Here is a 27,558-nt window from a genome sequence, read left to right on the forward strand (position 1 = left end):
GCTTCTTCTGGTTCTGAATTTTTAATAACATATGTGAACCATTGCCATGAGAATAAGCAAACATACATTATAATCACTGTTATGATTAACATTTTCTTGGGATATGAGTCTAGATTTCTTCTAGTAAATTTAAGTGTAGGCTAGTTAAATAGCACATATGTGTATATTCCTGTGTGTATGTGTTATGGCTTATGTCACAATGTCCCTTCAAAATCTCATGCAGTCATAGGTGGGGCTTTTTCAGAGTTGGCTAGATTTAGAGTATGTGATGCTTAGATTAATTCATGGTACAGTGCTAAAATCAAGGGGACTGGGATTAAGGACATAAATGCTACCCACTCGTAAGCAACCTCGATAAAATATATGGGATAAAAGAGCTTCGATTATCCCCTGTTCCTTTTCCATCTTCTGCCCTCTATAAACTGTTACTCCTCTGCAAAGCCACTCTCGCTTAGAGCCAACCAATTACAGACTAAAACCTCTACAAACTGTGAGCTAAGTTCACCTCTCCTCCCTTAACTTTCTCAGGTATTTTGCTCAGCAATGAAAAAATAATTAAAGGGATATGATACTGATAAAGTCATCTATGCCAGTGTTATCAAAATATGAAACACTTCTGGTTCCACGCATTTTAGATAAAGGATGATCAACCAGTATATAAATGTACTCAAGACAAACTCTCTCTCCCTACCCCATTCTTCCCTCCTTCCCCTCACCACTCTTGTATCCTAATATAGTAACTTTTACTTAATTGACATTAAAAAGCAAGCTGATATTTTCTGCTTAATTTCCTTTCTGTTAATACTATACTAGTCCACATGGCTACTCTGAAATAGAAGAGGTAGCATGCTATCCTCTTAGGTATCAGTCTATCCGCCTAGGTTCCGAACACTGCTAAATTTTTATTATTCCTTCAAAAAATCAATAATATTTGAACAAGTCAAAAAACAGCTAGGGCATTATTATTGTTTTCTTTTAAAGAAATGATCCTTAGTATGTTTGTAAATTTTTCTTTCTCATGGTATAAAGAAATAAATTGTTGATATTTCTGATACTTTGCCAGAAGTTAAGTAGTTTTCAGGAATTATCTTGCCAAATCATACTCTTCCTGATTAAAGACCTTAAAATAGGGATGGTATTAGGTAATCAGATGGCTGATTGAAAATGGCAAGCTTAATTCTTAAAACTTAATTTTGTAAGACAAGAGCTATAGGGATGCATTTTCTCAGTAATCACCGAGAGTCCATTTTTCAGTCAGTCCCAGCTTCTTTCTTGGAATGATTTAATATCAGTTTGGAGAACTGTAACTAGAGTAAGCTCTACCTTTCATTGTGACAAGTGTTTGACACAGCCTGCAGTTTGTGACTTATGGAAAGAAGAATAGATTCATTAAGGAGCTCGTCATCCTTTTTTCTTGCCCTGTTCATTGAGCTCCAAGACTGTACGGGAAATTAGAGGGACAAACAAATGAAAGAATCAGGCAATCTTTTTCTCATGCTTGTGGGCTTTGCTGTGAGTTGTAACTTTTTTTTGTCTTTTTCTTTTTTTATCGGTACTGGGGATCGAACTCACAACTGCCTGCTTGCAAGGCAGACGCTTATGCCGCTGAGCTAAATCCCCAGCCCCTTTGCTGTGAGTTGTACCAACTGTTATGAATCCCTAGCTCCAAACAAGTGGCATAGTTCCATTGGGCATATAAATTCAAATCTCAGCATTTGGATCATTCAACAATAACTGGAAGGCAACTAAGGCCTCTCTTTGCCTCTCTTTTTTAATACTATAAGCTAGACCTGGTACAGTATTGGTGAGCAGCATAGTGAGATATGTAGGTGAGATGGTAATACACTGAGTATATGTGCTTTTAAATTTAAATTTGGATTGATAGTGACATAAACTGAATTAAAAGATCCAATCATGGGTTTGAAATTAAACTGAAAGGGATTGGTGGATCAATGGTTCATATATAACAAAGCTGTATAAATTTCAAAATGTTGGATTTTCATTATTGACCTTATATATATATATGATTACCTAAGAGTAAATTACTTGAATTCACATTCTATGTCTTTAGAAAAGAAGAATGAAGGTGGAGATAATTCTTGACAACTTGTTGGGGTTGTCTGAAGATTGTCTAGATGCAATGACAGCACAAATCCTTTAAGTTTTAGTTTAAAAAAAAACTGTTCAAATGCAATACGTGAGTAACAGATGTATCATTGTTGGGCTTTCTGCATATAGGTATTCAAGAGACGGTATTTTTACTTGACTCAACTTCCTGATGGTTCATATATTCTTAATTCTTACAAAGATGAGAAAAATTCAAAAGAATCTAAAGGTTGCATCTACTTGGATGCCTGCATTGATGTTGTTCAGGTAAGACTATTGAAGTAGTATCTCTCTTTTCGCAAGATTGGTGAACCATTAAGAATTTGGCCTTTTTTCCCCTTTTGGTTAATGGCATGTTGGTGCACTAAAACATCCAAGCTAGAAATGGGATCCTTGCCTTTTTGCCTCCTGATTTGCTGTCCTGCTTTAGTTCATCTTCCTAAGGCATAGATTGGCTCTTCTACTTGTCTGCTCAAAACCTTTTGCTTCTTGATATATATTGTCTTACAGAGGGGACTCTAAAGCTCTTACTATGGCTTTTAAGGATCCCGCTGATCTGGCTTTACCCTGCTGTCTAGCCTCATCCTCTCAGCATCGTCTTGTACATTCTGTGTCTGTTTACACCAGGCTACATACTTCATGGAGTTGAACATACATGTGGCTTTCCTAACATTTTTTTTTCCTCTTCTTTCCATATACTCTCCACTTCTGTTCTGGTTTGAATCCAATCTTTTAAGATTCAGCTTCAGTGCCACTTCTGCCAGGGACATTTTCTTTTTCTTTCCACAGTGTCATAGCAACCAAGTAGTACTGAGTTCTGTCTACCGTGTGCTATCACTTTGCTTTCCCCTCTATTGCAGAACTATATGACCTTTGTGGTTATGAATATTCTTTTTAAGAATTAAAAGGACCAAGTCTTATTCATGTCCCTAATAATAATTATCAGGAAGTCAAGCATGGTGGTACGCTCCTGTAATCCCAATACTCAGGCTGAGGCAGGATAGTGAGCTCAAAGCTTTTAAAATACACAGTAAGAAGCTTCTTATTTTTCCAGAAGAAAGAAGGCACATACAATTTCTAAATATTTTTCACTTAACCTTACTCCGGATCAACCTTTATTTATAGGGCTCCCACTATCATCTATTTATGATTCCCATTTCCAAATATTTTCACATATATAAATCTTTGTGACTTCTACAGCAGTTTAGTTTCATCTTTTTCTATGCTTTGAAGATGAGAAGGAGGAATTTTCTTGATTCCCTCTTGAACAATGACCAAGCAGGGGAGAATTATTGATTCATGAGACTTTTATTAAATAAATACTGAGGCATTAGGGAGAGGGTACTATGTCATTTCTTTTGCCATGACAGAGAAGGTGGTGAAATAAAAGTGTCTTAAGTTTGAGGAAAGGAGGAGGTTTTTATTTTCCTGTGTGCTATCATTCAGCATGGGCCACTCTGTATTTTACTGAGTCACAAGTTGATGTGAATCAAATATGGTTATCTTTTTTACTACTTTGTTACATTTGATGTCATTTATGGTAAAATTAATTAAGCATCTGTCTTGCATTTTATAGTGTGATATAAAATGAGTATCATACTTGCTTCAGATCACATTTAAGTTTTTTAAAGAGTTAATTTTGAAAATATACAAATAGCAAAGGAAACTTCAAGCTGGCTGGAAATAGTAAAATGTTCTCTTTTTGTGGTGGTGGTTTGCTTTTCTAAACATGAAGGATGTCAGATGACCATAAATGATAATACTTATCCACAAGTTGTAATTTGTGCTCACTGTGTGCATATGCTACTGTGCTCAATCCTGAGGAGAAATAAAAAGCGTTTTTGGTATAGTCATTTGTTGTCTGGGAGTGTCTGTTCCTTCATGAAAGAAGCAATTATTTAATGAAAGTATTGACAGATGTATGTGCTGAGTTGAGGTAAAAAGAAATTAGCTAAATTAAATCTAATATTAAAAGGGTAACATGCTTTCTTTTTTTTTCTTTTTTTATCTAGTGCCCCAAAATGCGACGTCATGCTTTTGAACTCAAGATGTTAGATAAGTATAGCCATTATCTGGCTGCTGAAACTGAGCAGGAAATGGAGGAATGGCTGATAACTTTGAAAAAGATTATTCAGATCAATACTGACAGTTTAGTGCAAGAGAAAAAGGAGACAATAGAATCAGCACAAGGTCAGAATTTTTAAATGATTCATTGTAGAGGTAGAGCCCTTGCCTTTAATCCATGTTTAGAGTGAATATAGAACTCTTGCTCTTGAAGGTTGACCTGTTTCCTCATTTAAAGTGGCTATGGGAGATTGGTAGACTTTTTTAAAAGTTGTTGCTGCATGGACTCTGACATATGAAATATAACAGGCTAAAATGGATAAGAAATTCATGGCAGATTTTCAAAAATCCATTAAAGTTTCCCCTGTGCTTTCATAATCAAAATTCTTTGCAATAAATCTAGTAGGAGAGGATGGAGTGGGAGAGATAGTATATTTCTCTTAGGTGATTAGTAATGGTCGTATGGTTTGGAACATCTGCTTTTAATGAATTCGCAGATGATGAAACTGGCAGCCAAGGAAAAGCCGAGAACATCATGGCCAGCTTGGAAAGAAGCATGCATCCAGAACTGATGAAGGTAGAGATTTCTTATTGCCTTCAATTGACAATGGAGGAATGACTATCAAAGTTTTAATAGATTCCATTTGGAAATATCATTTCCAAGTTGATATACCCTTACCATATTGGTGAAGCAGGTAGAAATTGTGAAAGAAAAGTTCCACTCCTAAAAGATGGACTTGTAAATGCCAAATGCCAGCTTGGAGAATCTTTTTTTTTGTAGACACATGAATTATTTCCAGGTTTTTTTTTATGACTCCAATAATTTTAGCTACTACTTTTTATTCAATTTGATTGCAGTATGTCATTCATGTAGTACATATTCTTTCAAGGAGCTAAGGAGACAGCTATGTGTGTGACATTCAGTCTAATGATTTATATATGCTCATTTAATAGGAAAACGATGTATTCTTTATATGTAAATCTATTTATAGAATGATAAAGATTTAGTCAGCAGGCATTTTTCTTATTTACTCTTTGGAGTTTGGATTGAACCAATTAGAAACATACGGAAGTGATTATCATGCTTATCTTAGCAGGATGTATATTTTACTCTGGGCTCTATTATAGTAAATTAGACATTTAATAATTAGGATAATAAATTATGACATTTAAATCCTTGTCAAACCTACTTGTATTCCTACTTTATTCCCCTTCTTGGACTACCGAGTTACACAAATGTAGAAGTTCCTTTTTTCTCTATTTTAACTATACCCATCTTAAGTTTTAAAGCTGTTTTTCAAATTTTAGGAACATGCTCATAGTCGGCTGATCCAGGTGTTCTATCATTTTGTAGATTTCAGTTCTAGGCCTCAGAATCTTTATCACCCCACACTGTAGAGCCCATTGTGTCTTTTCTAAAGTGATAGAATCAGAACTGTGCACAGTATTTCATGACTAACATTAAGAACGCATCACATATGTTTCTTTCTTATTTTTCTTTTGCATCTAAAATGTCTTGGATTTATTTTATACTGTCTACAGGATGAAAAGTATTCTTGGTATAAAGCAGAGCTACATAGGAGGCCAAAAAATCTGATGTGTAGCTTATGGTGGCTCATAATGATAGTGATATGTCACTCCCTAGCCATGCAAGCATCCTTTATCGTTGGACACGAAGAATGTGTATTTTGAAGCTGTATCAGATTGCAAATTTTATATCAACTATATTTAAATAGTATTTAGTAATATTATGATGGATGTGAAACAACACTTTACACATATTTTTAAATTTTAGTATGGAAGAGAAACAGAGCAGCTAAACAAACTCAGCAGAGGAGATGGAAGACAGAATCTGTTTTCTTTTGATTCAGAAGTACAGGTATTAGTGATATATTTCTTTCAAGAGTCTTATAATTGTTTCTCATTCAGATAAATGTCTGTGAAATGTTGATAACATTGATACGTGTGTGTGTGTGGGGGGGCACTGGAGATTGAATCTAGAACTTTAGGACCAAGCCACCTACACCCTCAGTTTTTTTCCCCTCTAAAACAGTCTTGCTAAGTCATTAAATTGCCTGAGCTGGGATAGAATTCTTGATCCTCCTGCCTCAGCTTCCCAAGGTTCTGAGATTACAGGTGTGTGCTACCACACCCATCTAAAAATTACTGATACATTTCACCAGGGGAGAATATAGATTGTTTTATATTTGTTTTGTTCACTTTGAACATGTAGCTTCACAACTAACTTTCACCAAACAAGACTGTCATATACATGCAAATAGTATGGGGCAGAGTGTATGTCTTTTCCTCACTTCCTAGATATTTTTCCCTTTAATTTGCTGCTCAACATGGATATATTAAAGAATCTTCCCTCCTTTTTTGGAGTACTAGGAAATGAGCCCAAGGCTTTGGAGCTGAAATACACCCTCAGCCTCTTTTCTTTTTTAGTCTGAGACAGGGTCTCAAATTGCTAAAATGTCCAGACTGAGTTTGAGAATATGATTGTCTTGCTTCAGCCTCCCAAAGTGCTGGGACTAAAGGCGTGCACCACCACAGCTGACCTTTTCATTGCTCTTCTAAGCCATTGCATACAACTGTGATCTGGTGGTACTGAATGGCATGTGGGATAAACAGTACCAAATCAAGTGACATATTTGTTTTCTACATTTGATGTGGGCATATTGAACTAGGATAATCTTCATTTCTGGCTTACTCCAATTTTCTGTGAAGAGTACTGGAAGAAAGTACAAGAGTGTGCCACATTCTACCATGCCTGGCTTGTACATGAGATTTCTAACTCATTTTTTTTGAAATAGACATAAACATCATTTTTCTCAGTGAAAGTGTATACCAAAATACAAAATAATTTGAGGAAGACAAGTTTTGTTGTTCTTTTGATTTTTCCTCAGTGATTGGAATCTAATTGGACATGTCAAGAGCTTTCATTTTATACAAAGGAGGCAATTGACTGTGGTTAAAACTAAATCCAGTATCTTTAAAATTTTGTGGTGTGGTGGTTTTGTGGTCACGAAGCAACTGATTTTATGTTTGAGTTTATCAATGAGCTACAGTGAGAAAAAATTCACAGTTATGATGAAGCTTTCACACAAAAATTGAATTTAATGTGGATTATGGAAGACAGTCATGCTGCAAAGCAAGGCATACAATATGTATCAAGTACTTTTGCCACACAGTGCCACCTCATAATTTTAGTATTTACTTTGGGCCACTGTTTGGTATGCAGAGACGTGTTTTTTACGATGACCTTAGAGAATAAAGAAATGCTAGCTGACTAAAGGAAATGACTCAAGCTTTGAACTGATTGGCAAAGCCGTATATGTTAACATTTGCACTCCTAGGCCTCAAACAGGAAAGATTTGGGGCTGAGGCTCTTTGGTTCAGCTTCTCTTCACAGTCTACTGTCTGAATAAGACAGAAAGGAGAGCAGATAAATGGGCGGAAATTAGAATTGATCTCCATGGCAATGATTTGCCTCAGCTGGCTCCACAAAAGGCTAAGTGTTCAAGAGGGAGATTCTATCCCCACATATTTGTATTCTGTTTGTAGAGAAAAAGGCTCCTAGGGCAAAAATCATGCTTTCAGGTAAAAATATTGTACATTAGGCCTTTTAAGGGGAATATTGTGAGTGATACAGGCTAGGTCAGAACAGCTATAATTATCAAGTGTCTTCAGGCACAATACCTGTTCTGGCTTGGCTTACTGTGGTAATTTAGAAAAATGCTTATGTTACTTGGCTTGAATTTTCCATTACGGGCTGTATACTCTGCTCAAGTTCACCTCGTCATTTCCTACTTAGCATGTCTGTGGCCTTCATGAAAGTGTAGTAAATTGTTCTATCGTCTACACTTTTCTTCCCATTTCTTGCACTTTGTGAGTAGAGTGTAAGTCTATTCTACCTGTATGAATAAACAGATGGATTTTGATTGTCTGATTCTTGTGAGCTGAGAAGGTTCCTTTCCTCGCACTTTCTTTGAAGAGGGACAGATTCATTCCTTACAGACAACAATTCCTGACTCCCAATATCTTTTGTTTTAAAACTTATTTTTAATTTGAGATACTAATAATTTTTTTAAATGTATCTCTGTATAAATCAGTGCACATCCCCTGCTCTGTTAGAAGCTGAGCTCAGTGTTTATCAGTTTTCTAAGCAGATGCCTCTCCTCTCCCTGTGTTCATCATTTAAACGTAGGTGGTCCCTGGGGTTCCAGCCTTGTCCGCCTCTCATTCTACACGCCACTGCTTTCCAAATCCAGATCCCCAGACCTGTCCTAGTTTTCCAACCACCTACAGTACCACCTGAATGGAACACATCCCAAATTGGACTCACATTTTTCTAATCACATCTCTCCCAAATCTGCCATTCATTTGTGTTTCAAACTAAATTCATGGCATCAGTATCTATCTGATCTCCTAAGTTAGAGTAATTGTGTTATTCTTGTGCATTCTATATCCATTTCCATCAATTTTGCCTACTGCAGAGCTTTCCTTTAAGGAAACAAAATTTCTGTCATTCTGGAGTTTAAATATTTTATGGGAAAGACAAACAGAAAGCAACTAAATATATATGAAAAGCAATGCTAGCTAAGTCATAAAAAGGGAGTACAGACTGTCAGGATATGTGCAGCTTTCCGTAGGGAGTTAGGGAATGTGCCAGTTGATGAAACAAGGGAGCAAATCATGTGGCTATCTAAGAGGGTTCCTGACAGAACAGCAAGTTCAAAAGCCCAGGGGTAGGAGCGCTGTTGTACGTGATGTGGTAGAAAAACAACCAAGGAAGCCAGTACAATTGCAACAGTGAGGTGGGAGGAAAGAGTAAAGAATAATAGGAAATGATGTCAGAGGTATGAGAAAAGTAGGGAGTCACGTCACTCTGGGCTTTACAGGTCAAATTGCATACTTATGGCTTATTCATTGCCTTAAATAAGATCTGACCAACTCCCTCCAAGATTTCTCCATCAGTATTTGAACCTTAGTCTAAAAGCTCCACAAAGGTTTGTTAAATACCTTGTTAAATGAGGGGGAAAAAAAGGAAAAGGTTCAAATGAAGAATGGACATGTTAGCTTCTGCCACTTTTTAGACCTGAATCTGTGTCCATCTATATCAATGTGAATCCCATCTTTTTTTGAAAATGATTCATGCTGTCTGTTTTGTAGAGGTTGGACTTTTCAGGCATTGAACCGGATGTAAAGCCATTTGAAGAAAAGTGTAACAAACGTTTCCTTGTAAATTGCCATGATTTAACTTTCAACATCTTGGGTCAAATTGGAGACAATGCAAAAGGACCACTCACAAATGTACGTATAACATTGTCTTCTAATTCTCTGGTACTAGCATATTAAAAAGTGCCTTTCTTTTTATGGCTGAAACTAATTTACTGGATGAGCATTCCCTTGCTATACATCTTGATATATTTGACAGAGAAAAATTTCATACATCAGGGTTTTTTTTGCCATAATTTGAGCACATTCTTGAGAGTATTTATTAACCTACTCATTTAGCGCACTTTCAGAAGTCTCAGTCATGACCTTCGGAAGATAAAACCCCAGAACCGAGAAAATCTTAAAATTTGGATTTTTAGGGGCTGGGGATTTAGCTCAGTGGCATAAGCACCTGCCTTGCAAGCAGAGTTTGATCCCTGGTACCGATAAAAAGTTAAAAAAAAAAAGCAAACAAAATTTGGATTTTTACTAGGAAATATGATTTCTTTTGTAAAATTGACTCATAGCAATGAGTGTCACCAAAGCTGCTTGGGATACAGATGCTATGCAGTGTGCTCACCCCCTAGTCTACTATTCTCACTATTCTAAAGAATGGTCTGCATAATTATTAGGTGTCAGGGATCATTTGAGTTACTCAGAAATACTTAAAATAGTACATATAAAATGTTCAAGGGCTCTATATTTCAGGTTCAACTTTATTTTTGGTTTCTGGTTTTTAAAGTATCAATAGTGAGGACTGATTCTCTTGTGAAGTGGCCAAAATGTATTAGAACACTTTTCTGTGCATAAAGAGTTAATCTTTATGCCATCTGGCATGAAATTTCTCTTTCAAATGCCATCTGTAGAAAGCAATCATGTCTTCCAAAATTGCTGATGGGGCAAAGCTTTTGTCAAGTAATTTGATGTTGATGATATTAACTCCTATGAAATGGATAGTCCAGTAAGTTACAATATAGCAGAAAGGAAGATTTATACTCTATAATATTGCCATTATTTTGGAGGTAGTTTCAGTAAGTATGCAAAGAATAAATTAATTGTTGCTGAGATGTAGCTTTTGATTTCTACTCATCTATTTAAAAACCTAGTAATTTGTAAAATTATTTACACTGCATAAAAGTTAAAATTTGATAAAATCTTAATTTGGAATGTTTTTTCCATGTACATAAGATACAATGCAATTTTAGCTAAATGTCTAATTCAGGAACTGCAGTCCTGGAAACCATGTGATTCATATTTCTCCCCAATTTACACCCGCTTCAAAAGGCGTTTGTTCTGAAATTTAACTCTTTTCATTCCCAGGTTGAGCCCTTTTTCATCAATCTTGCTTTATTTGATGTGAGGAACAATTGTAAGATTTCAGCTGACTTTCATGTCGACCTGAATCCCCTGTCTGTCCGTGAAATGCTGTGTGGCACTCCAGCCCAGCTGGCCAGCGACGGAAGCCTGAAGGGATCTTCACCCATGTCTTTCATCCACGGAATCGCTGAATCTCAATTACGCTACATAAAGCAGGTAAAAAGTGATCTTGGGCTTTGGTAGCACATTCAGAGCAAGAGATAGAAACACCCTGAAGGGTTTTAGACTGATGTGTTGTGAGATTCCATGTCTTGTAAGATCTGTCTGTAGGTATTTTCTGGTGACTGACGTTGGAGTGGGAAAATAGAAACCAGTGAACTTGGGCATACCATATTGGTGAGGTAACTTTTCAATTGTATCTAGTTGAGCATGGTGAAGCACACATATAGTCTGTTTTTTAGGAGGCTGAGGCGGAAAAACCACTTGAGCTGAGAATTGGAGGTCAGCTTGGGCAACATAGTGAGACCCTGCCTCCGAAAAACATTGCACTCTTGGTTCACTGTTCAGCATGCCGTCTGCAGGGGCAGCTCAGGCCATGTGCCAGCCCTGGCTCGTAGCTTGAGCAGCATGCTTCCAGCAATACCAACGGCCAAGTTCTGTGACCTTGACACACTTGATAACCAAGCACATCATATACATTATTTCATTTAACCCCTACCAGAGATTTATGAAATCACTATTACTGTCATCCCTCCCCCACACCCATTTTTGTATATGAGAAACCTGAGACTTAGAAAAGATGTGACTTATCTAAACCCATACGTGATGTATGTGAATCCAGGAAACGACTTTTGGTCAATTTTTACCCAGTTTATTCCATATGTGCGGCTTGAAAATTCAAAGCTGCATCAGCCATTACCCAGGCTGGTTAAAAATGGTTTGACTTTTGGAGAATCGTTAATCTCTTATACTTAATATTCTGTTCTTCCCTGTCTACCTCAGAGGCTTCTCTGTAGAACAAATGAGACAATGTGTTTGGAACCTGTAAAGTACTATATTACTAAAGTTGGTAACATACCAAGTACAAAAAGAAAACTTGGTAGAGAACCAGTGATGGATTTTTCCACTGAAATTCATTTGTGTGGTGTTCCTTCACACAACAGACATAACCTATAAGCTTCTGTATCTGAAAGGTGCCAAAGTAGACAGGCCATGGCATGATTGTTCCACATACATTCAAAGAAAACTTATGCACCTTTGTTTACTTCCAAATCAGTATCCTGAAAGAAAATATACAAGGAGAAGATGAGTTTTGAATTCTCTCTGTCCTTTCTTTGTGTCAAAAGCACCAGAGCTATTCAACTGCTCCAAAGGAATAAACACAGGGTGGTTAAGTTTTTATGTTAGGCAGGGCAGTAATGCATTTTCTTCCTTCTAGCTGTAATGAGTATGAATGAAGTGTAAGTGAATTAATTACTCTGGAACTATATGCAGCTGCATTTAAAAATGCATATCTAGTTCTGCCTGAGAAACGTACATTACTTAATAAACACATGCTAATTATACCAGACAATGCATGTTGTCATTTAATCTAACAACTCATCCTGAACACATAGTGAAACAGAAGAAACTAAGCAACAGTAATTACACCTGCACTTTGAGGCCTAGTGACTGTGAAGTTGGCAACAGAATATGAAATCCATTTTGAAAGGAACATTGAGAGCTTTGAAATCCACATGAAAAGAAATGCTACCTATTTCTAGAACCTTAGACATGATCCTATGTTGAGTATCAACATTCTATACTAGACATCCTGGTAGGAATTATTCACCAAATTGCTTTAGGCATAATGTTACATAGAAAATCTATTAATAGAAGTAATTGTTTTCCTAGGGAATCTTCTCAGTGACGAATCCACATCCTGAAATTTTTTTAGTAGCGAGAATTGAAAAGGTGCTCCAGGGAAACATCACACACTGTGCAGAACCGTACATCAAAAATTCAGATCCAGTGAAGGTATTTATAACGACTGTGAACATTTCATTTTCATGCAGAATTTATGTTTTATGGATATTTTAAATGGTATTGTCAATGACCCATTGGAAGAAAAGTCATTCTCTGGGAGTGATGTATATTCTGCAGATCTTACTTATAGTACTGTTAGTTCATATGCTAAAACTTAAACATAGCCTTTCCCATCTCTCATTCTTTATGTTCTGTATGACAATCTTATTTCTGCTAGTTTGTCAAAAGAAGTGCTACAGGCTTTAGGCCACAAGTGCTAAGGGACATGATATCCTTGGCAGTAGCCTCTTTGACCTTATTTACAGCTCTAGGATGCTAGAGATGGGAGAATAAAGGTTCCCTAGTCCTATCTATAGTGCCTAAATGCCAGTCCCTGTCTAGATTCAGTCCTGTATATGATGCAATGAGAACAGGAGACAGGAGGATCAAAAATTCGAGCCCAGCCATAGTAACTCAGTGAGACACTGGATCAAAGCAAAAAGAGATGGGGGGGGTGTAGCTCTGTGAAGGCCCTGGGTTCAGTCCCTAGTACTGCAAAACAAACAAACATACAAACAAGATCTGCAGTCTATTCTCTGTGTCATTTCAATGTGAATCCAAATAGAATTTAAGTGGGAGACACTGAGGAGATGTGTGACTAATTCATTAAAATAAGAATTTCACTGATACAGATAAAACCTCTAGCATTCAGTATCTGGATAAGCATCCAACCAACATCTCATAGCCTGTATAGGCTCTGTAGGCAGTTTATCTCATTTGTCATCTTTCACTGCCTGTACAAACAGTGACTCTTACCCTACACAAGACTAATTGCATTGGCTCATGGTCACTTGTGCCCTATCTTGGGAATGGAGAGGTCAGCTGTATCCAGAAAAATTTTCTCCCAAGAATGATGAGTATCAGCCTGCTGTGTGAAAGGAAATACACGTTAAAACTGGTTAAAGCTTGCCAGTAGGGGTCTTTGGAGCAACCTATATTCTACACCTGTTTAACTTTTTTAAAGTGGGGGGGGGGGAGACTGGGGATTGAACTCATGACCTTGGGCTTGCCAGGGAGGCACTTATATTGCTGAGCTAAATCCCGAGCCCTCTGTTTAACTTCTTATTTCTGACCTTAGACGGCCCAGAAGGTGCACAGGACAGCGAAGCAAGTGTGTAGCCGCCTTGGACAATACAGAATGCCTTTTGCTTGGGCTGCTAGGTTTGTATAAATATAATGTTGAGCCTTCTATTCACACTCATCTAGAATGTTGATGTATGATGTCCTCACCACCATTTAGTAGTCTGTTTCTAGCAGGCCAGTTGTACTTTGGGACACATGGAGTATAAGATTTTGTTCCCTTAGAATTTTCTGTGTGTCAAAGACCAGTTCTAAGACCCTGTCATCATTGCTTATGTCTTGCTTTGGGGCAATTTTCTTTGGCTTGGGGTAGTGCTGTGGCTGACACCACTTAATTTAATTGCATTTTAAATCAGCTTGTTTGCTAAAGTGATAGATTTTTTTCCCAGAAAACTAGAAATTATAATGAATTATGTACAATATGTTCATTATTTCAGAGTTGGCTGGGTTTATGGTTTGGAAAACTATCATGGAATAGTTCTGGAAGACATACTAAAAATTTGAAGGCATAGTGCAGTCAGTAAGCAAAAGTGTGTAATTAATATTCTTACTTCCTGGTGACAAATTCAGCTAGCCCTTTGGTAGCAATATATTTGGAAACCAGCATTATCTATACCTCTGGTGTTATGGTAATTGATACTATTATATCCAAATTTTGCAAATCTACATGAAATGATGACTTGAAACATGTTTCTTACTTATCTTCCCCTTTTGAAGTACAAGTTCACTGGCTTGTTTGTGGTACAGCCTGTACAACTCATTGGAACTTCTAGGGAAAGGGCACCATGTTCTGAATAATTAAATCAATTATGTTTATTGGGTGCTGGAGAGGAGCATAAGGGTAGGAGATTCTAAGTTAATTAACTCTTGTATCTGTCACTATTTATAATCATTTCCTTTCCGGAAGATCTCAAAGTGTATTATATACTGATAGATGAAAGACACCATTATCCTTGTTTTGAAGACTGGTGAAAAAAGTTGGTAGTCAAGGTTAGAGGAATGACAAACAGTATTAGAGATAGGCATATGCAGGCATTTTAGAAGGAAGTGTGGTTTATAAATATCAGCATATGTATAATGCTGTAACCTGAAAAGTTAATTGCTGCTACTATTGTTATTGTTGTTGTTATTATTATTATTACAGTAGTGATATTGCTGACTCTGTTCAAGGCACCCACTGGTCTAAATCTTAATTTGCGTGTGTGTGTGTGTGTGTGTGTGTGTGTGTGTGTGTGTGTGTAGTTTGTGTGCTTGTTTTGGCAGTGCTGAGGATTGAATCCAGGGCTTTACACATGCTAGGCAAGTGCTATACTGCCAGCCCCTGATAAATATTTTATTAAGGACTGGATACCACTGTCCCATCTTAGAGATGAGGAAACTGAGGCACAAAGGTAAAATTTTACAAAAGGAAAAGAACCCTTGGCCAAGTTCACGGTCAAGTAAGGATCACAGCACAGGGCACCTGACTTCACTGCCCACTCTAGACCTTTGAAGCATACTTCCCCTCTTTGGGCAATGGCAGAAACTACTTGATATTATTGTCGGAAAAATTAACTTTGAAATAAAGAGAAATTTTGATCCCAGGTCTGATGAGCAATTATACTATTTTATTCCTTCCTAAGTTGGTTTGGTTGTTAACAGAAACCGACAGTCTCTAAAGGCTTGGCTGGGGTATTTAAAAGATGAATGAAAAGCCCATGTTTATTGGAAGTAAAGGAGATATACTTAGGAGTAGGAAAAATGGAGTTAATGTCTTTACTTACATCTTCAAGGTTCTGCCAGGGGGAATTATGTTTCTGGCTATGGCTTCTTCCAGTGTTGAGTGCTTGTATATCAGTTCACGTTTTAGCAGTATGATGGCTGCTTAAAATGGGAAGTGGGAAAGGGGAAGAAATAATTCAAATGCATAAAAGAAACTTCCAATATATATTATAAACTACATAAATCATCTCATTTAATATTTATCAATTTTATGGCAATACATTGTATTTTTGGTAAAATGTACATGTAAAATACAATACATTGTATTTTTGGTAAAATGTACATCTTGATGAATTTTCACAAATTCATTCAGTAATGTGGTCACCACCCCAACCAAAATGAAGAACGTGTCTGTCCCCCCGAAAGTTTCCTCATGGCCCTGTCCAGTCAATCAGCCCACCTGCACTGGGCAACCAAATGATATGATGATACTTATAGATGACTTTTTATTTGCTCCATCCACATCTGCATACAGATGGAACCCTGTAGTATGTATTCTTGTGTTTTGTTTCTTGTGCTTAATGTGTTTTTGGAACCCATGTTTTTGTATGCATCAGTGTATGAATATACTGCAGTTCGTTTATCCATTCACTTGTGGCTGAGTACCTGGGTCATCACTCGTTTAGAGCTGTACCAAAGAAATCTATTGTGAACATTTCTATAGCATATAGAAACGTGCTTGGAGTGGAATTGCAGCACAGTAGAGTAAATGTATGTTTCACTTGGTGAGAAACCACTAAACTGTTTCCCAAGTAGTTTTACCGTTTTATATTCCCACCAGTGCTAGTTTTATTGGTACTTTATAATTCTTTTTTAAAACTCTATGTGTTGCTGTTTTTAGACCCATTTTCAAAGATGTTCAAGGCTCTTTGGATCTGAATGGGAGATTTTCTCCTTTATATAAACAAGACAGTAGCAAACTTTCAAATGAAGACATTCTCAAATTGCTCTCAGAATACAAAAAGTAAGTGTGTGGCATTAATGCAGTAAATAAATGTAATACGGGAACTCTCATTTTTTTACAGTGATGAGTGGGTGCAGGGGTGGGCAAAACCAATTGCTTTAAAATTGAGTTTGGATGTAGGGCAATTAAAACATTTAATAATCATAATTTTTAACTGTAAAATAATTTCATTTTATACATAGACCAGAAAAGACCAAATTGCAGATTATTCCTGGGCAGCTAAACATCACTGTGGAATGTGTTCCTGTGGATTTATCAAGTAAGAAAATATTGCAAACAAACCTTAAAGGTTATGTTTGATGCTTATATTTTTAAAGTTTTTGTCTTTGAGATTTACATAGCGCGTTAGTTTACCAGGGCTTCCATAACAAAGTATTATACACTATGTGACTTAAGACAGCAGAAATTGATTCTCTCATAGTTTTGGAAGTTAAAATTCCAAAATCCATTTTGGCCAGTCCATGCTCCCTCTGAATGTTCTAAGGAAGAATTTGTTCTGGATTTTTTTTGATTCTGGTATCTTCTGGCTATGCTTTCCATCCTTCAGCTTGTAGCTGCATAACTGAGTGTCCTTTGTCATCACATAGTGTTCCTCCCTGTATCCTCACATGGCCTACTTATAAGGAAATCAGTCATTAGATTTAGAGCCCGCTCTAATTCACTATGGCCTCATCTTAACTAATTATATCTGCAGAGACCCTGCTTCCAAATAAAATCACATTCTGAGGTTCTGAGGCGGGCATAAAATCAACCTGGTATACATGGTGACCATTACAGATTAAGAAGAGAGTTCAAGTGGTTTTATCAGACGTTTCATATATACAATGCTGTGAGTGTGAACCCATAGTTTCTGTTGCCTTTTGCCTTGGATAGGTTCATGTGTAGCTTTACCCTATATGTCCAAATTTTCTTTCATAAGTGTGTATCATTTGAAGCCAAGCATAGTGGCATACATCTGTAATCCCAGAACTCTGAGAGGCTGAGGCAGGAAGATTGTAGTTCAAGCCCAGCCTGAGTGAGATAGTGAGACCTTATCTCAAAAAAAAAAAAAAAATTAAAAAGGGTTGGGAATTTAGCTCAATGCAAAGATTCACTCCTCAGTACCAAAAAAGAAGTATGTGTTATTTTAATAATCACAGAACAACAAACCCAACACAGAATCTTGTGTCCTCAGGTCCAGGTCACCTGGGGCTTTTTCTTCCACCAGTCTGGCTCTTCAGTAAGGACCAGCAGTCTCACAACTGCTTAAGGATATGAATAGCCTTTACTACAGTGGCTGCTTCAATAACATGCTGCTAGACTTCTTGGAGGCTTTGTGTTTCTCCCATTTGGGAGTATTGAATTTATCATTGGTAACACATCATAAGATCTATAGTTTCAAAAAGCTTCCATTATTTCTTGGGTGAAAATGTGCACCTGCACCAAGTTAACTTTCTAAAAGTGATTTACCATGAGCTAATTGTAAGCATAAATTTACGCTTATTTCTTTCCCTGATACCAATAAAAATTTGCAGTGAAAGCTAAATTGCAGCCACAGGAGGGAAAATGTAATGGGTTTCTTTGCAGAGTTTAAATTTGTCAAAATTATGATGTGTTATATTTGGCAAATCACTCAGCATTGAAAGGGAAATAGCAGTCCACTCCTGGTGTGAAGATTTCCACAAAAACCGGTATCAGGCCTCTCTATCATGTCCTTTTGGGTTCTGAAAATGGTTGTTTGACTCTTTGTTGCTTACTAAGAATTCTGTTTTTAAGCCACTCTTTGAGAACGTGACTCATGTATATTTTTATAAATGCAAGAATGTGTTGATCGTTAAATTTTAAGATCTTCACCTATTTATTTTTCCTACTATAGATTGTATTACTTCTTCATATGTGCCCCTGAAGCCCTTTGAAAAGAACTGTCAAAATATTACTGTAGAAGTTGAAGAGTTTGTTCCAGAAATGACAAAATATTGTTATCCATTTACTATTTACAAAAACCATCTGTACGTCTATCCTTTGCAATTAAAATATGACAGCCAGAAAACATTTGCCAAGGTAAGCAGTGTAGTCTATACATTTTTGGGGTATAGAATGTTACTAATAGCTCTTTCATCATGTGGCTCATTTTGGATGATTATCATTTTAGGCCAGGAACATTGCAGTCTGTGTGGAATTCCGGGATTCAGATGAAAGTGATGCCTGTGCATTAAAGGTTTGTTTCTCTTGATAAGCGTATAGTTTTGGTAGAGATGGAGATTTTGGTACCTACTATTGTCATGCTCTGAGTTTAATTTGTTTAAATATGAAGAATAAAATATATTTAAGCAGCAAATGTTCTATTTTCTAGCATTATACATGAACTAGAAAGGTTAGTTTAAACATTAATATGTAGCAAAATGAGGTGGGAACATATATAGCTGTAAAAATGGGTAAGTTTGAGGGGCTGGGGATTTAGCTCAGCGGCATAAGCACCTGCCTTGCAAGCAGGCAGTCGTGAGTTCGATCCTCGGTACGGATAAAAAGGAAAAAGACAAAAAAAATGGGTAAGTTTGGGCTTGAGGGATAGCTCAGTGTTAAAGCACTATCCTACTGTGTGCAAGGCCCTGGATTCTGACACCAATAGCAGAGGCAGACAGACTGACAGAGAGAAGCTTTACAAACCAGGCTTGGCACTTGTCCCACATTGGTTTTGCATTGCTCTCATGCCCAATTACAAGAGCATTTACTTATATGACTTAATAGTTTATCCTAGTACCACCAGTGGACCATAAACCCCTTTTTTGGGTTTCAAGAAAAACCCAAACGGGTCTCGGGAGCTGACAGAGACAAAGCACAACTGCTCTGATCTAAGATATGACTTCTGCTCCATGACTGGCCAAATAATATTTTCAGACTTGCATTTATAATCTTGGAAAAGCAGAAGATCAGTGTTTTGCTACAACAGTCCTTAAATATCTGGCATGTCACAGTGACTTTACATTTTTACTCTTTGCAGCTGATTTGTATGATTTGCTCTTTAGCTCACAATCAGAGACTTGAAAGAGAAGCCAGAGATCATGCAGCCATTAAGAAGTGTTTATCTAGCTCCATACTTCTCTAGCTTGAGCCTAAATTAGATAAATGTGTGGCTCTTCTTGGGCTCAAATCTCTATGGAAAGAGGCTGGAATGTTCCTGACTCAATCACTGGATATTTCATAGCCCCTACCTTTGAGAAGAGATTTCTTTTCCAGAGAAATTTAAGTTAGTTAAGGATTAGTGGGCTCAAATTTAGTGTTTTCTGTGGTTCTCCCTTCAGTAGAGATGAGAACAACCATTGCTTTTTTTTCCATGCAGTATCCTTTTGTGTACTTAAAGATTCTTAGTAACCTCCCAGCAGTTCTTGAAAATTGCCTTCATACCCATATTTAAGAAGAGTTGGATGTGCACTCTTGTGGAGTGTTGATTTCATTTCCTAACTGGCCCAGAGTCTTGTTCTGTACTAAGAGAGACAATTAGTAGCGTGGCATGCTGTGTCCATGTGTGTCCTTGAGTTTATTAGGCCAGTGGAAGTGAAAAACTCACGTTATAAATGAAATCAGATCATGGCACCAGAGAAAGCCTTTCATTAGTTTTATTGGTATAATGGAGAGCCAGTGAGTTTTAAAATGTGGCTTATAAAGTACCACATATAAAAATGTAAGAGAGCAATAAGCTTGTCGGCAGCTTAATAGACATTCAGTTTTTAATTCCTTTAGGCTACTAAGGCTCCTTTTGGCTTTTATATTTTAAAGCTCTTTTCCTTGCCCACTGTACAGTGAACATCTAAAAATCATTGCTGACTGGCTGAGAGGAGGAATGTCTGTCATAAGATACCCAAGTAGCACAAGAGAAATAAGCTTTCCTGGCCTGGTCTGCAAGTGCTTCTCTTCCAAATGATGCGTTCAGCTTCTTACCGTAAACTAGTTCGTAATTGCAAGTCTTTGATTGCTGGAAGTTCAGAAGCATCAGGTAGCCAAGTTGGACATTGACCAAGGTGGTGTCTCGAGTGACTGTGTAAACGATTTGGAACTTATATGCTCATAGTGAGAGCCACATGGGTTTGGCCTTAGCCCTGTGCTTACAGATGGCCTCTAACTGTATGTGGTTCCATAGCATCACACTTCAAGACCTGTATTCAGAGCAGTGACTCTTATTTCATTCTTTTGCAGTGTATTTATGGGAAACCTGCCGGATCTGTTTTTACTACAAATGCATATGCTGTTGTCTCCCATCACAACCAAAATCCAGAGTTCTATGATGAGGTAAAAACATATCACTCTGGTTATTTATAAAATGCCATGCTTGCTATTCTTTTTCCTTTTAAATCATTCCCATCATTTCATCTGCTCTTGAAATCTTTGAATGTTTTGTTCCATGAAAAAAGAAAATGCCACATAAATTAGAGGGTTCCGGCCTGCTCGGTACCTTCTGATAACAGTGAAAGATTTGCCCATAAATGTAAGGGGTTCTCTGACTTTAAATAACAATGTAGGAAACAAACATCAGAACAGAGTTAGGATTCTAACCCTCCTTTCTTTGATAACACTGGCATTGTGACACTGAGTAAGTCAACTTTCCCCTTTGGAGTCCCTATTTTCTCAGCTTTAAAATGAAAAATTCATAAGAGATTTTGTGATGGCCCTTCTAACTCTTTCCCCTTGTGGGTTTATGTGCAGGGTACACCCTGCCTGCAAGTGAAAAAGTTTGAGACACACAGCCACAAGCTAGGCCACCAGAATCCCATTGGCTACTCTACACTCCTCAGTGGGAGGCAGACAAAGGGGACTGGGGTTGTCTCCCCTCCTCTTTCTGTGCTGCCTGCTGAGTCAGTCTCTCTCTCTCTCTCTCTCTCTCTCTCTCTCTCTCTCTCTCTGTCTCTGTCTCTCTCTCTCTGTCTCTCTCTCTCCTCCCTCTCTCTCCCATTCTTTCCATTTACAACTTTTCCATCTATGTATCTCCATAAAATTTCTAGCATTTCTGTCACAGTCTGTGCCACACTGTTTGTATTTGCTTATCCAAATCTGTAGACTGCTTTTGATTCCTATGTGTTTCCATGGAACCTAAATGGGCATTCCAGGCCAGATGCTCTGCTCTTTCTGCTTCTCAGTCCTCCTGTCCCTGTTCTTGGCATGGTCTAACACCATCCCCCCTGCTGTCATGATTTCCCCAGGTCCACCTGCTGTTGTATGAAAGCCTTATACCCCAGCATTGGGGCTCACATGTTCCTTTCACTATTCACTGCCCCTAGTTTCTCAGGGGGGTGTGAAGGAAGTAGCAGTGCCCATATTTTTGTGCAGCAGAGCATTAGATACCCAGATGGTCTGGATGCTGTGAATAGGCATGTTCTGTAATGAAATATACCTACGAAAGCCCTTAGTTGTAACACCAAAAGCCATGCCTTATATGAATTATAATTGGACCAGATGTCCATCACGAAGCTGTTTAATATGTGCATCACTACAACCAACACCAGTCACTGCAGAAAGCTAACTCATGTAGTAAGTAATCTGTACTTTTCATGATGCCTAGAATGAATAGGCTGTTGCATTGCTTACTGTATATTGACAAGTGGAGAGAGAAAAAGAGAAACCATTCACATGTATTTGCACATGTACTTATATGGGTGTATACATGTACATTAAATCTGTAATTTGTCTCTTACATATCTACAGGAAGCATTATTAACATTCAGCTGGTGTCTGATTAGATTAGTTGAAATGCTTTATTAAAAACATTAATTTGTAACTCAATTTGTGAGTCACAGATACCAATTTTTTTCTCTTTAATTATTAAATTGTATTTTACTTCTGGAAGAATTTCATATAAACTATGACGTGGATACCACACTACATTTTCTACATGATTATTTGGTTTTTTTAATTTTTAATTTTTATTTTAAAGAGGATAAAACCAAGGAAAATAAAACCAGTCAAAATAAACCAGTATAAGTGATACAGGATTTCAAAACCTTATGAAATCAACAATAGTTACCATAATGCCTTTTGATGTCTTCAAAATAGTTATAGATAACTTTGGACATAGTAAAAATCAAATGGAACAGAATAGAATAGAAACAATAAAAACAAGACAATGGATGCAATAAAGGACTTCAAAACAAGCCAATAGTAAATGTAAAAATAGCTACCAGAATATGTCTTGCTATCTTTTAAATAGCTTCTCATGTCATCAGATTTAGTGTAATCAAACAAAGAAGTATAAAAACCAACCCACCACAACAGTGAAAATGATATGGTTTCCAGGTAGGGACCACTTCCTGGTTCTCTCCCTCCATAGTCTGCAAACGGAGAGAGGCTTGGGTCTGGCTCTACTCTGGCAGTGGCCAGTGCATGACACTAGTTTCCGGTGGGGATCACCTCCTGGTGAGGCCTGGTTCTCTCCCCCAGATAGTCTGCAAATGATCTCTCCACTTTTATTTGTAAGGTTTTAATTTTTTCATGCAAAAGATAACAGATTAGGAAAACAGTAGTCTTTCAAATTAAGTACACATTTTTAATTGATTGCACTCACTAATTCTGACAGACTTACACAGTATCTATGGGCTACAAAGATATGCTTTTGATACAGAGTTTTAGAAAATCCTGCTGAAAAATTGAATCCAGGAGAATCCACTGGGACGCTGTAGCAGAAGTACTAAGTCAGCCCTCACAAGGCAGGAGAATACTGTTGTAAACCTGAAACTGACTAGAGAAGCATTTGGAATATATTTAAATTTATTTGCTCTTTGACTACTTGGCCTGTCATTTGAAAAGTACTTTGGACCAGGATGATGGAACTGAGCTAAATGTCTGCAGGTCCAGCTTGATAATTAAACTAAGACAAAACAAAATACTGTATGTAACTTTACTGTCATTTCAGATTAAAATTGAGCTTCCTATTCACCTGCATCAAAAACATCATTTGCTTTTCACTTTTTATCATGTAAGCTGTGAAATTAACACCAAGGGAACAACCAAAAAGCAGGACATGGTTGAAATTCCAGGTATGTGTGGCTGGCTGGCAGGCTATCTATCTGTCTGTCTGTCTGTCTGTCTATCTATCTAGGCAGTACTGGGGGGTCAAACCAGAGTCATATATTCTTTAGATGTCTCTCTACAGCTGTTTGAAATGAAATTGTTGAGGATATAATATTGTGTTTCATCAAGTTGCAGATCACATCTTCCTTTGACCAAAAAGTACATTTCAGAGTCAAGAATCTCACTGATAGGCTGAACATAGTGGTGCATACCAATAGTTCAAGCTATCTGAAAGGCTGAAGCAGGAGGATAGCTTGAGCCCCAAAACCAGAGGCCAGCCTGAGCAACATAGGCAAGACTGTCTCAAAAGAAGTTCACTGCATATATATTCACTTTATTATCATCTCTAATAAATAAACTTGCCAATATGCTTAAACAATTATAAGCAACATAAAATAATATTTGCTATTCTCTGAGAGAAACACATATTGTAATGCAATATTGCTATTTATTTCATGTAGAATTGCTCAACAACCAGAATGTTCCAGTTCTACTTACTGAGGAACAGGAAAGTGGGGTGAGCATGACAGTGCAATGATGGCAGAAAGATAAGGGATTGTTGGATGAAGGAACAGTTTATAAGGTCAGGATATCGAGGGGCATGGTCGGAGAACCCCAGCTAGCCCACTAAGATAAGCACAGGATACTGGAAGGGGAATCATGAAATGCCCTGTTTACAATGAGGCATTAGATTTTGGAAAGCCTTGAATGCCAGGCTGTGGATTTTATTTTATTCTGTCACCGATATGGAAATTTTGAAGGATTATATACTAGGAAGAGCTGTTTTGGAGAAAAAAATTAATCAGGCAGCAACATAAAGGGCGAGATATATTGGAGCAGGAAGAAGAAAGATTGGAAGGAACACCAGTCAGGGAGTTATTCCAAAGGTACAGGAAAGGAAGGAGACCACAATATGATGGGGGTGTGGATTACGTAAGATTAAATCTCCTCAGTAACCGTATGTCCATATCTACATTTTTAACCAACTGTCAGTGAAAAATACTTCTCTCTTTTTGAGACAGGGTCTCACTATGCAGTTCAGGCTGGCCTTAGGCTCACTTTGTAGACCAGGGTGGTCTCAAACTTGCAATGATCCTCCTGCCTCAGCCTTCCAAGTGCTGGGATTACAGGAGTGCACCACTACGTCCAGCTGAAAAACATTTTTTAGAAAATTACATCTGTGCTGAATATGTACAGACTTTTTCCTGGCATTATCCTCAAAACAATATTAAATAGTACAACAAGTATTTACATTATATTAGGTATATAAATAATCATTTACTTTGACGTATATGGAAGGATATGTGTAGATTATATGTAGAATGTATGCCAGTCCATATAAAGGACTTGGACTTTCAAGGATTTTTTATATCTGTGAGAGCTGGCAATTGATTGATTACTAGGTAGACGATGCATAGTAAACACTGAAACTTCAAAACTGAGTTGATTGGAAAGAAAGTATCGCTAGTAATAGAACTATGGATGAGCTTGGTATATTTGGAACTAGCATGGAGTTGAAGGTGCTAGTGAGACATCTGAGTGATTCCCAGTAGAAAGCAGGACTGACCATGAGGGAGTGTCCTTTGTGGGTGGTACCAGATTTACCTTCTGGATTTCAGGCAGTTGGTCTCAACAGGGGTCAAGCCATTCCATCCAGGACAGTGGAATATCCTGATTTATTTGGATCAATTTTGTGTACTCTGAGTTTGAATATTTTCTTCACAAAGGTATTGTATATTCTTAGTTAAGTGAATTTTCCAATACTAAGCCAGGTGTGGTGGGTCACATCTGTAATCTCACATACTCAGGAGGCAGAAGCAACTTGATGAGATTCTCAAAATAAAAAACATAAAACTGGGCTAGGATGTAGTTCAGTGGTAAAACATTGCCTAGAATGAGCATGGCCCTGGGTTTCCACCTCCAGCACTGGAGAACAATTTCTGGTCCTATATAGGTTTTGTAATTATTGTGAATGGCATCTTTCCTATTGCATTTATAGTCTGCTACAAATGATATATGGAGTTATGCTACTGATATTTGTAGATTGATCATGTATCCGGTTACTTTGTTAAATTCTCTTACATGTAATAGGTAATAGCCTGTTGATTGTATTGGTATTTTTAGGTAGGTCATTATAGCACTAACAAAAAATTGTGATTTTATGTATACACAGCTATCAATATTTCACACATAACCATCTGTTTTGTAGTAAGCTATGCGCGAATTCATGCTGATGGCTCCAAACTCCAGTTTATTACCGCATGAATCATTATAGTATTTTTTTGCTTGTATATAGTCTCCAATTCTAACTGGAAGAAACTTGGCTCCCAAAGTGCACCATTCATTTACTTAATTGGTCAAATTCAGGCGATCAAAAAATAGGGTGAATACCATCATTATTATTTTTAAACAGTACAGTAAGAGACACATTGTCATGAATAATGCGATAAATACGTTTGGAGCGAGGGCAGTATTTTGAGGGAGAATTAATGACAATGTGTCTTTTGTTTGTTTGTTTTTTGGTATCGGGTATCGAACTCAGAATACTGTGCTTCCCTCTGGTGTTTGTGCCGCTGAGCTAAACCCCCAGTGACAATGTGTCTGTTATTGTACTATTTTGGTTTAAATATGGTCCACCCTAGTTTTCCTTTAGTCAGATCTTGTATAGTCTTTTACATATCCCTGTAGAAACTGCAGTGAGAGTGGAGTGACCTTGAGAACTGAGAAGAAAGTGACAGAGCAATGAGAACCAAGGAGGGTACGTGCCTCCTGAATGATAAATTACTGTTTCATCGTCCAAATGTTAAGAGGCAGGCAAAATACTCAGTGAAGCACGCAATGGTTATTCTGTGTGCTGCACATAAGTTTTAACTGTCCATTCTTGAAGTGGCTTCCTACCGTTAATGCAGATGGCATGCTTGATCCTGTACCGCAGAGCTTCTGAGTGCTGTATGTGAGTTTTGAGTAAAAGACACATTTGACCCTGATCTGATTATTCTAAGTGGAAAAAAGTTGCCTAAGAAATCTCTTGGAGACAGAAAGTGAATTAGTGGTTGTTTAAAGGAAAAGGAGGAGGCAGTGACTACTAAAGGCTGGGGAGTTTTTTTTTAGAATGATGAAAATGCTCTGGAATGAATAACATTGGAAACACAATTGCAGATAGACGAAAAACCACTGAATGTACACCTTAAATGGCTAAGTTGTATATGAACTATATCTCCAAAATCTCTGTACAGAAAAATACTACCTAAAGAGCAGAATTTATTTTTCTATTTTCTTTGTTGGAAAACTTTTCTCATTTGTTACATTTTCAGTTTAACTACATTAAAAGGTCATTTCTCATTGTTTCTCTGCTCATTTTACTACCTTCCTCTGCTTTTTATAAAAGGAAAGGTCTGGGTAAGTCTTTTCTGAAGTTGTACTGGTAAAGATGCCTTTCAGGCATATTTTGGAATCAGAGAAAGCCATGTAGTCTACTTAAGGAAAGCAACATTTTGGTTGTCTTTTAAGAATTAAAGTATTTGCCAGATAAAACATGTAAATAAAAACATTCTAACCAGATTTGTATTGACTTCTGTGTTCACAGTATAAATGTACACACGTGTGTACACACACATGCACATGTGTTCATGCAAAGAGTTTTATAGAATCAGCAAGTAATGGCTTTACAAAAGTGTTCTCTAGCCAACACCCTCTCTTATTTGCAGAAACTGCGTCCAGAGCAAGCTTTAATTAACAGCTAAGTTATAAACACTTGAAACTCAGAGTGATCTCTATAATGGAAATACTGACATTGCTCAGCTTGAGCAACACAGATGGCTCTGGCTTTTTAAACTAGGATGCGATGAGTTTTCTAATAGAAAGCCAAGATGCTCTTTTGGAGATGGGGAATGTTAAGAAATGTAGAGATTGGGAAAAATCTCCCCGTGGGGTCAAGTCTCAAA

General features: G+C 37.4%; 1 protein-coding gene across 4 annotated transcripts in view; it reads left to right on the forward strand.

Annotated features, from left to right (window-relative positions):
* Dock11 (dedicator of cytokinesis 11) overlaps nt 1-27,558 on the forward strand; it is a 169,199-nt gene that overhangs the window by 53,989 nt on the left and 87,652 nt on the right. For all 4 annotated transcript variants that reach the window (XM_063246315.1, XM_063246314.1, XM_013150173.3 and 1 more), the window contains 14 exons: nt 2,239-2,373; nt 4,119-4,296; nt 4,668-4,747; nt 5,966-6,049; nt 9,346-9,486; nt 10,711-10,923; nt 12,601-12,723; nt 13,850-13,932; nt 16,454-16,576; nt 16,759-16,835; nt 18,432-18,616; nt 18,708-18,773; nt 20,750-20,842; nt 23,457-23,580. In XM_063246315.1, the coding sequence (XP_063102385.1) occupies nt 2,239-2,373; nt 4,119-4,296; nt 4,668-4,747; nt 5,966-6,049; nt 9,346-9,486; nt 10,711-10,923; nt 12,601-12,723; nt 13,850-13,932; nt 16,454-16,576; nt 16,759-16,835; nt 18,432-18,616; nt 18,708-18,773; nt 20,750-20,842; nt 23,457-23,580 (1,705 nt within the window). The remainder of the gene's footprint in view (nt 1-2,238; nt 2,374-4,118; nt 4,297-4,667; nt 4,748-5,965; nt 6,050-9,345; nt 9,487-10,710; nt 10,924-12,600; nt 12,724-13,849; nt 13,933-16,453; nt 16,577-16,758; nt 16,836-18,431; nt 18,617-18,707; nt 18,774-20,749; nt 20,843-23,456; nt 23,581-27,558) is intronic.

The sequence above is a fragment of the Cavia porcellus genome, unplaced genomic scaffold (genome assembly GCF_034190915.1).
Source record: "Cavia porcellus strain 051 isolate PalLab524CR breed Dunkin Hartley unplaced genomic scaffold, mCavPor4.1 scaffold_3, whole genome shotgun sequence".
Lineage (NCBI taxonomy): Eukaryota > Metazoa > Chordata > Mammalia > Rodentia > Caviidae > Cavia > Cavia porcellus.